Below are 10,651 nucleotides of genomic sequence, written 5' to 3'. Positions count from 1 at the left end.
TCTACACACTGGGCTCCTTTGATAACACTCAATGAAGCAAAAGCTGTCAAAGCTAACTTTTGCTTTCCGTTTATACCAGGAAGTACATCTAGTTTTCCAGGGATGGAATAAAATGTGTTTATAGAGTAACATTAGCATTTGAGATTGTGGTGATATCGGTCAAGATGAACGATGTACAAGCTCAGTGAAACTAGAATGCAGAATGCCAGAGCCCTTTATCCAGCTAAATATTGAATATTTTATGAATATGAGCTAGGGGGACTGTAAAAGCGACATTTTAATGATTCGGCTTTCTGTCAGACTTGTTCCAAAGAACAAAAACCGACCTATGGTGGTGCCAATCCAGCACCTAATATTAAGACAAGTCATTTAGAACCAAAAAGGCCTACATTTCTTGTAGTTTTTGCACAATAAGGAAGCAAACCGAATGATTTTATAGTCTGTTTTACGTTTGACATACGCGTTTAGATTAAATATGACACTCTGAAGTTACAACATTTTTATATGAATTTAAACTGAAATATTTGCAGTGGATATGCAGCTTTCGAACAATTTTCCTGTGGTATGCGATTTAATGTTCACAGCGAGGATTGCTTGGCGCATGACAATTCCGCTTTAAAGGGGCCATATGATGAACGAGCCGTTTTAGGTAGGCGTGGCTGACTCTTAACTTTTATAAAGAATATCTCTTTGGATTTGAGACTTTAGTCTTTGCAACTTTACAGATCTTCTTTATGCACCAAGAGCTTCTAACACTCCAAAGAGAAAGGAAAAATTTAAATCGCATCATATGACCCCTTTAAATTGTGTTCTAAATAGCAAAACTCGTGTTCTGAGAAAATTCTTTTGCACGAATAATAATAATCATTTTGTGAACTTTGTTTGATGGCTTTGGAACATAGACGGTAACGACAGACATAAGGATGCGCTCGTTGATCAAAAAGTCCATTGGTCTGATGACAGTAGAACCTCTGTTCACAGGTGCCGTGCACAGACAGTAGCCTAATGATAGCCCCTTTCGTGCTCTTCCCAATATTGTGACAAACACCACATTTAAAAGATAGAATTTGAAGGAAACTGTAAGATATGCGCATTTTATTTTCAAAATGTTTTGTTATTGACGCGGTGAGTCAGACAGCTATTTACTGCAAAAAAATAAGGCCTATATCTTTCCATAAAAATATAGGCTATAAACATTCTAAAATATATGTTTACCTTTTAGGCAAATTGCATAAATTAAAATAGTGATGTCTCAAAACGCATTTATAGTCCGTATCTCATATTTTCCTAACGTATTGTACCCTTAACTGAGTTAAACATGGTGCCACGTGGATGGGAATATGCATGGAAATTATATGCAGATGACGTTATGCATATTAAAACTAGGTGTTGTAAGCTCCAAAAATGGCTATTTCGGGAGGACACGGGGTGGAGATTCATGTACGCACAATCTTCCGCTGACTGGGTATTACAAAGCGAATTTTGCACAGGTTCTGGCGTACGTATGGCTTTATAAATCTGAAAACTATTGTACGTACGCAAAATCTAGCTTTTGTACGTACGCACACATTTAGGATGAAATCTACATAAAGTTTTATACATGAGGCCCGAGATGAGTGAGAAAAGTGTGGTATATACTTTGGTTGAAGTCATCAGCCCACATTGTTTCAACTTATTTTTTAAATAACCATGTTCAAAAGTGGAAATCCTGAGGAAAAACTACATTACCCAGGATTTTGCAGAGAAATCTCTACCAATCAGAGAATCAAAGCAAATTATACTAGTCTCCCTAAGCTCTCAAACTACTTCAATACTTGTATGCTTAATCTACTTATTTTGCGCAAAAAAAAAAAAAAACATGAAATGTATTGTTTGTATATGTGTATAATCAACACCTTTAAATCAATAGTTTTATATTTCTCCATAATTTTTAATTTGATTGTCATTTGCAGTGTTTCATGGCATTGTAGTTCTCTACCTCATTAAATCTGTTGCTTCAATTTGAAAGTTTCTTGGAAGTTGTGATTCACCTCATAGCTGGTTGGTTTCGTTCATAGCTTACAAGTCCAAATCAAAGACTTTTTGGAAAATCCCTATGGGAAAAGTGAAAACTTTACTTCTGGAACCAACGCTGCTAAAATGTTGGATGGGCACTGTTGCACGCTATTTGCTTCATTTGTGTAACATTATGATTATGTGATGTTTTTTGCTTAAATTAATTTTCAGGCTTGCTTGATTGTTTAGTTATTGACATTTGACATTGCTGTGTTTCTTTCAAACAGGGGTGCCTTTTCTATTGTTCGGCGATGTGTAAAGAAATCAACCAGCCAGGAATATGCTGCTAAGATCATCAACACAAAAAAGCTGTCAGCAAGAGGTAAGGTTTTGCTTTTGCAAAACCTTAGTTAGTCCTGTTAACCTGTTAGTCTGACTCTGTATTTGTGTATTTGAGCTGCATCATCATCTTCCTAAAATGTTACATCTTCTATTTGTGTCAATACACCATCATCCTTCAAGTAACTAAGGTCTTTCTCTTTGATCTGATCAGATCTGCATTATTTGTGATATAGCATAGTATATCAGAACTGGCCACATATGACAAATTCTCATTTTTTGAATGGCATAAACTGTTGTCTTATTGTACTCTGAGCACATGCTAATTTAAATCTTTATGCACCAAGAGCTTGTAACACTCCAAAGAGAAATGGAAAATTTAAATCGCATCATATGACCCCTTTAACCTACCACAAATGCTTAACAGGAAGCATGATGTTAATCCATCCGAGCAGACTGAACAATATTGATAATCTGTCTCTCCGTGGATGGGTCTGTGCTCTGATCTCATATGTGTAACAGCTAATGCAGTGAACCTGTTGATGCTACTTCTTTCATTCATTCTTTCTGTGTCTCAGTTGAGTCACTAATCACTGTCAGTATCATCAGTGCTAATTATGTTGTTGGTGAAGATGGTCAGTATATATGAGCCCCAGCCACTGTTTCTGCTGCATCGCAAACAAAAGCAGTGAATCTATTTTGAGGAACGGGCACTTTGTGTACCTGTCCTCGTACGGTATCAGGTTGGGTTGAATTAAATGAAATGGATTTTAATTAAATGACTCTTTTGGATTGTCAGCTTGGCATGGGCATGATTACTCAAAGACTGATCAAGATAACACATTAATTGTGTTAACTTTGCCTGAACGTTTCACACAGACCAAAATCCTGTAACAACTACTGTCTGTAGACCTTCAAGCTGAATTATAACAGATCCTGTTCTCATTGTGTGCGCATGTGTATGCTACGGTCCCAATGGATGGCCTGTAAACAACAGATTTATTTTAAAAGATCCTAGGACAAAAAACATCAGGTAATTAGATCAGCATAGTTTGGCAACTCTCTTAGGCTTGATTTCAAGGAACTTGGCAACTGTTTTTCTTCAGACTCTTCATCGTGCTGGCTGGCACTGCATTTAAAAGCAACAGTGCTATTCATCCGGTGGGCCCAACACAAGTGCCAAAGTCCCCTCCTGTGAAATCTCCCCATTCCCTTGGCCTTAATCAAAGCCCAGAGAGATCTCTCGACATGCCAACCTGTTAACGGCATATAAGCTATTATCATCTCGGAGTCATCTTTCAAAGGCCAGGATAGTCTGCAATTACTCAGTCAAATGTTGGTTGTACCTTATAGTATATAGAGAGCAGTACACTTGTTTGTTGAGAGTGCCACAGTTTTATAGTTGTTATTTAATGGTAGTGCTCCAGATTTCTGATCAGATTCTTATTCGTATGTTCTCATAAGTGTAGTTTAAGATTTCATTTCAGTTTCATATTATCTTGAATTTATTTGAATGTGATGCTTCAATTTCTTACCTGTTTTGCATAAAATTCAGATTAGTCCAATCAATGAAATGTAAAGGAAAACATTATGTAAATGTAGAGCACTAAGAATAAACAACGTGAACTTACCTCTGGTTACTCATACTCCATCTTCTTTTACTTTTGCTGTGAAATGGTTGAAGTGCCACGAACTAAGAATGAGCAATACTTTTACAGAATTTATTAATCTAGATTAATGTTATTTTCTACTCCATACTAATAGATTTGTAACGTTTTAATTATACATTAACATGAGCTAAATTGAACTTTAGATTAATAAATGCTGCATGTAAGTTCATGATCTCTATTGCTTTAAAGTACATTTGATCTAAGGCACTTTAATTGGATAGAGGCAGATCTGAATGCAAGCTTGCAGATGATTGTAACTAAATGACTGGAAAAGTCCCGCATACATCACTAGAGAGAAGTCTGTTTTTTCACCGGAAGATCAAGTTATGACATTTTAATTAAAAATGTAAACGCACATGGATGAATCATTTACAATAAGATCAATAAAATACATTTAGAAAATAGGCAGTAAATTTCCATTTCATGTCAGCTTTAACTAGTTGAATCTTAATATAAAGTGTTACTGTATTTTATTATTATTAAAACAGTAGACTTCAACCATTTTTCGAGCTATGGACCCTTAAACCTGTATTTTAAACCTGACCTTTAATAACGTACATTTAAGGTCATTGTTTAAATTTCAAATAATGTTCATTTTAATTGTACATGATCAATTTGAATGTGGTACAATGAAACGTTTAATGTACAAGTAATGTTGTATTTGAACACATTTTCATTATTTTTCAGAAAAATTCATTTGTACCCGTTCACTACACCGTTGAAGACCTCTGATGTAACATATTCTTACACAGTTCTGTGGCCATGTGTGGTTTGTCCGAACATACAGTACTAATGATAGCATTCTTGCCTGTAGCATGTGTGTGATGGTGGTCAGTGGTGTGATCCAGGGCAGCATGGAGCCTGTGGCTGAGATGCAGGCATTGCGAGTGTGCAGTGGTGATGTCAGGAGGCGCGTGAAACACTGCTGAATAATTGAGGCACACAGCCTGTCGTAGCTAGAAATGGAAAAAGAGGGTAGGACGGACCTTCACCACTTTCTGCCTCTCCACATCTCTCTGGCTCTCTCTTAACCTCCCAAAGATCAGCAGCAGTATCATGGCCTTGCTGTAATATCAGGGCCCTGGAAAGAATCCTCGTTACTTGCTGAAGGGCGACTGGCAGAGGCCTGATAAACGTAACAGCACTGCTGTGGTGAATCTTTAATGGACCAAACTGAATTTTTAATGAACCCCAGCCAAATGGTGTGAGTGCACATAAACGGGAAGAGAGTGGGTGATTGCTCAGTGTGTATTGGGACACATTTAAAGGAAAGGCACAATTGTGTACATGTTTATGATCTCTGTGTGCCAGTGAGGGCCAGAGGTGTGAAAGGGAGGGAGAGGTGGTTGTATACTCATAAGCGTGTATACATGTGTTTGCTTTGTCATGAGATTCTCCTTGTATCACTTTCAGTTATGCAGGCTAACAGCATAATCAGGATTACATTAAAGCAAAGGAGGCCAAACTAAATGCTAATAAGTTAATAAGAATTGAATAATAAACTTTTCAGTTACATTGATAGTATAGTATATAATGAGAACTTTACATTAATAGTATTTCACAAAATGAAAGCCTTTTCATTAATGATAGACTGATTAATCTTCAAATATTTAGCCATCTTTCTTGATATAATCATCTGATGTTACCATGTCCACAGAAATAAACATGTTTGCTTTGCCAATGTATAAATGTATGTATTTTAAAAGATGTCTCTTATGCTCACCAAGGCTGAATTTAAACAAAATATAGTAAAAACAGTCAATATTAATGTAACTTAAAAACAACAGTTTTCTATTTTAATATATTTTAAAATCTAATTTATTCCAGTGATGGTAAGATGCCTATCTAGGAATCAGAAATGATTGTATTATGCTGATTTGGTGCTCAAAAACATTTCTTATTATCAAAGCGTTTCTTATTTTTATCGATGTTCAAAACGGTTGCGCTGCTTAATATTTTTGTGGAAATTTTTTTTTTGTTCAGGATAGAATAGAAAGTCCAAAAGAACAGTATTTATTTGAAATCTAAATCTTTTGTAACATTATAAATGTCTTTACTGTCACTTTTGGTCAATTTTTCACTAACTGTCACTAATTTTCACTATTGGACTGTATAGTGTGTAACAAGTGTGAGAAGAGAAGCTCTAAATGCTCTCTAGTGAAGAATAAATCTACATAGTCAGTGTCACCGCATACTGTCTTTGCTGTGGCACTGTGGTTCCTGATTACCATGGCATTATATGTACCTCTATACACAGTAAGCACTGGATCAATGCATGTACCAGTTTCCTGTCACACCCTTCTCACATGCCTGGAGTTCTTCTTTGATGGTGTCACCATGTTTTCACCTTTGAAGAATTCATAGCTAATATTTAATTACAGATGACCAGAAAGGGGTATTTGAAAGGAAAGCTGCTTTAATTCATCTCGCAAGTTAGGATGGGCAGTGACATTATCACTCGTTGCAACCTTAATTAAACTAGTTCTGATCCCCAGTGTTGAGTTCATCAGTGTCCAAATAGTCATAATGTTTGCTTACCTTGACCATATGTAGACAGGTTAAAAGGAATGTTCTTGGATCCGTGGAGATTAATCAGTCGACATGTTTGTGTCTGAAATTCAGCTTTAGTTCAGTTAGCTCATGACATGATATACTGAGGGAAGAACAGTTGCTCTGCTTTTTCATTGAAGGTAGGAGGTAAATTTGAGTTTATGAGTTTAGTTCTAGTGAAAGCACCAGCAATTGACCTCTTTTGATTGACAGGCGATCTGACCAATCATAACACCGAATCTGGCATCAAACAAACCAGACAGGAGAGTAGATTTACATCGGTGGATTTGAACTTATTGTTTGAGTTTCCTAAAAAATTACTAAATTTGAAAGCTGAGGCTTTGTTTCATACCAAAAGTAACCTGCTCTGTATTTCTGTCGGCGCGTTGTCAGTTTCCTCTTTGCTCTGCGATGTATTTTTCACTGTGTGAGTGATGATGTGTGGCGTGAGCGCGCCATGGCTTGTCGGACATAGCAACGGTAACTAAGGGGGGCGGGACTTTGAGAAGGGTCCAGTCCTTGCGAACCACCACTCTGCATATTTTGCATGACCTCTCTTATTTAACACATCTGATTAAGATAACCAGCTTGTTAGAAGAGAGCTCCATGCATGAACTGTGTTCCAACTGTCATGCTCCCTACTCCCTCTGCACTGGAAATCCACTGAAGTTTACTTCACTTTGTATCATTCATTCACGGATTTGCGCTACGCCACGGCCTGCAGCGTCTCCACACACAGACAAAACTTACAAGAGAAGTGTGACATAATATACCTCTGTAAATAATTACAATTTAAATTCACGTCTCACACACTTTAATGCCCTTTGAATGGAACACATATGCTCCCTTCGAACTAGAATCATCATGGAATAGAAAAGATAGAAAAAAGACATTATAAGATCACAGAAGACATCGGACTAATATATTGCATGAGTGTAAATTTGGTAGTTTTTTTTTTTTTAACTAAAAATAATCAGGCAGACATCATGACAAATAAATCATGAAATCGGTGCAATTCATTCTTGAGGAATATTTTGCTGGTATGTTCAGTTAATAGAGGAGCAACTGATGAAACTGGTTCCCAGCTACAAAGAACAGGGTTGAGGAAATGTTTTGTTTGGTTTGATTTTGAAAAACCTGGAACTGGATCATTGGATGGCTGTTAATTGTGGAGAATCATCTTGCAGTAACACACTTGTGGTTTCTCTTATGTTTCTTAGCAGCTCAGAGCATATGGAAGCTATCATTTCACAACCCCCAAGTTTAATATCTTTCTCAAAGGAAAGCCAAGCATGTTTTCTCAAAAGCAAAAGACTTTACTTCTGAAAGCGAATTTACTATTTAATTAGCTGGGGATAAAAATACTCCAAACTATGGAATCAACTAACCTTCAACTAAGTTTTTCTGACTTAAGTTTCCTATATGAGGTCAATAAATGTAACATTTTCAAGTTTGTTTGTAGTTCTAGTTTAACAGGTGCCGTGAATATTTGCAGCACCTCTGTATGCTTTTATTATGACTCTCCTGCTGATTTTCTTGAGGTTTCGAGGAATCTTAGTTCCAACTAACAATAGTTTGTATAGATTTTCATTTAAGTGGTTGAGTTCCAGCATTAGGGATTTTTAAGATGATGGATTAACGTCGACCACCGACAAGTAGGCCTAATGCGCCACTTGTATCACACAATTAATATTAACACAAAAGCCCAGCTTCCTCTTTCCTCTAACCAGAATGCAAGCCTGTCATGCTATTTACACCGCAGGCTCTATTCATTTCAAATGAGTGTCGCTCTGTATTTTGAAAGGACATAACGCATTCTGTGATATGCATATGAATGTAGCATGTGGCACACTATACAAACATTGACACAGACAAACACCATTATTCGGGTGGCTGACACATTGTTTGCCAGGCTCTAAATAATTTATTCATATTTCAGGCTAGAATCGCCATCGCCAAGCTGTGTAGAGGGGGCGCTGAAAGATTTATGATCAGAAGATCAAAACTTTTGACCTGATAGATACTTTACTGAGCTGAGAAAAGAGATTTGGTCCAACCCTGATAAAACTCACCTGCCTGTAGCTTTCTAGTAGTCTTGAAGACAATGATTAGCTGGTTTCAGGTGTGTTTGATTAGAGTTAGTAAAGTGATTAGGAAAGTGACCTGGAAGGGCCAAGTTTGCCCACCCCTGCTCTAGATCCTCTAGACCCATAGTTAATTTATCCATTAATTCAACAGAAAATTTGAAGGGCTACAGCAAGCCTACAGTGAACCAGTCAGTAAACACTTGACCCTGGCAGAATTGTAAGGGAAGTGATTTCACAACAAGTCCATCCATTATTCTCCCACTGTCATGCATTGGGTATAGGGATCTGTCCTACCTGCTCTGTTTTAACTGCTGGAAATCTGCAGGTGTCTAAAGCACGTAACAAGATAATCCCTGACGGGTCGGGGAGAGACGAAGTGACACCCTGGATCAGCAGAGGGTCTGGTGCGGGACAGACACGTGGCTTAAGCTCACACTCTTACACACAAGCACGTCAGTGCACAAACCCGGCGCCCTCCACTTTACACCGAGCAGCTACGCTTATCCTTTTCTCCTAGAAAGAGTTGAGCTGAAGGGCTATGAGTTTGCATACATTGTAAACATTGTTTCCATTAGCAAGTGTTTGGAGGTTTTGGGTTTTAAACTCAGTTACCTAATGAAAAAATAACTGCCAAGTGCCTTTGACATGATTGCTGTGGCACTATGTTTTTCTCCTTTTGGAATACAAGTGTTTGAGCACTGCCTTATTGGAAATTCATTTGATTACATTAGTAGGGCAATTCTGGTTGGCACTTTTATGGTCCTTCATTGCATGTTTGCCTTTATCATAGCTTGTTTATAAACTTGCACAAAGCATGCATACATATTGTACACTCCCTTCCTAAAAAAGATTTTTAACTTGTAGTTGTGTGTTTTATTTGATCATCTCAGTGGGTGGATGGATGGCAGTGTGTGTGGTGATGGTGACAATGGTGTCTGTGTTGGTGGTTGAACAGCTCTTATTCCATGCCTCTCCACAAAAGTATGCAATTGAAATTTGAAATCAATCAGAGGAAAGAATTTTGAACTGAAACCACTTGTATAAGCATCAGGGATGTGCAAGAGCAATCATAATTGTCTTGTATTGTGGTTATCTGAATTTTTTTCTCGGATGCAACAGAAGTAGCAACAGATGTTTTCTTCCGAATTGTGACATACTGTTGTACGTACGGGTGAAAAAAAATGTAGGATGGTGACTTTGGGGTCTGTCTGTTTGTTGTTTATTGGATCTAGGAACTATACTCTCATTCCGGCGTAATAATCAAGGAATTTTGCTGCCGTAGCATGGGTGCAGCAGGCGCAATGATTATTATGCCGGAATGAGAGTCGCAACTTTTCATTTCCCGTTGGTCTTAGTACATGATGTAACTACAGAAGAGTCCAGTTTTAAATAGGAAAAATATCGAAACTCTTTGGTCATTTTTGAGCGAGATGCTAACGGTCTAATCAGATTCAATGATCTATGCTAAGCTACAGCTAAAAGTGCTACCGCCAGACCCGGAGATCGGCTGAATGGATTCGAAAACGGTAAAACTCAACTGTTTAACTCTAGGGGAGCTGGAAAATTAGCCTATTTACAAAAATAGTGGAGTGTTCCTTTAAGCACAAAACTATCATCATATGGCATTGTTTTGTGATTAGTTCTCCCCTCAAAAAAGTCTTTCAGATTATACATAATAACGGGAACGCTGTTCACAGCAGGTGATTTGAAGTTCGACAGCAGTTGTCTCGAAGCTGTTTATTATTGTGGAAGGCGGTGTATTTGAAAAACTGTGCTTTAATGGCTGTAGCGGCGCTGCGTTAAAGGGGATGAATTTAGAGATGGATCTTCTGTGAGAGTTTACCATGCTGACAGTCTAACAACATACTGTCAGCATAATATTAACGCTTAAACAAAAACTAGATAAACTAGGACCTCACTAATCCAGTGGTGGACATCTAGCCAGCCATCCCGAGTGAAAGAATTTGCTGTACCTCTGAATGCTTGGAAAGACGGCAAACTTATTTTGCT

At 37.6% G+C, this 10,651-nt stretch overlaps 1 protein-coding gene across 1 annotated transcript in view; it reads left to right on the top strand.

Annotated features, from left to right (window-relative positions):
* The first annotated feature begins 2,188 nt into the window (after window positions 1-2,188).
* Window positions 2,189-10,651, top strand: part of LOC107568545 (calcium/calmodulin-dependent protein kinase type II subunit gamma-like) — a 50,531-nt gene continuing 42,068 nt past the window's right edge. The window contains exons 1-2 of the mRNA XM_016254509.1: window positions 2,189-2,196; window positions 2,283-2,377. Of these exons, the coding sequence (XP_016109995.1) occupies window positions 2,189-2,196; window positions 2,283-2,377 (103 nt within the window). The remainder of the gene's footprint in view (window positions 2,197-2,282; window positions 2,378-10,651) is intronic.

This window comes from Sinocyclocheilus grahami, unplaced genomic scaffold (assembly GCF_001515645.1).
Source record: "Sinocyclocheilus grahami isolate Dianchi unplaced genomic scaffold, SAMN03320097.WGS_v1.1 scaffold1256.1, whole genome shotgun sequence".
NCBI classification, from domain to species: domain Eukaryota; kingdom Metazoa; phylum Chordata; class Actinopteri; order Cypriniformes; family Cyprinidae; genus Sinocyclocheilus; species Sinocyclocheilus grahami.
This window is presented reverse-complemented; position numbering and strand designations above follow the sequence as displayed.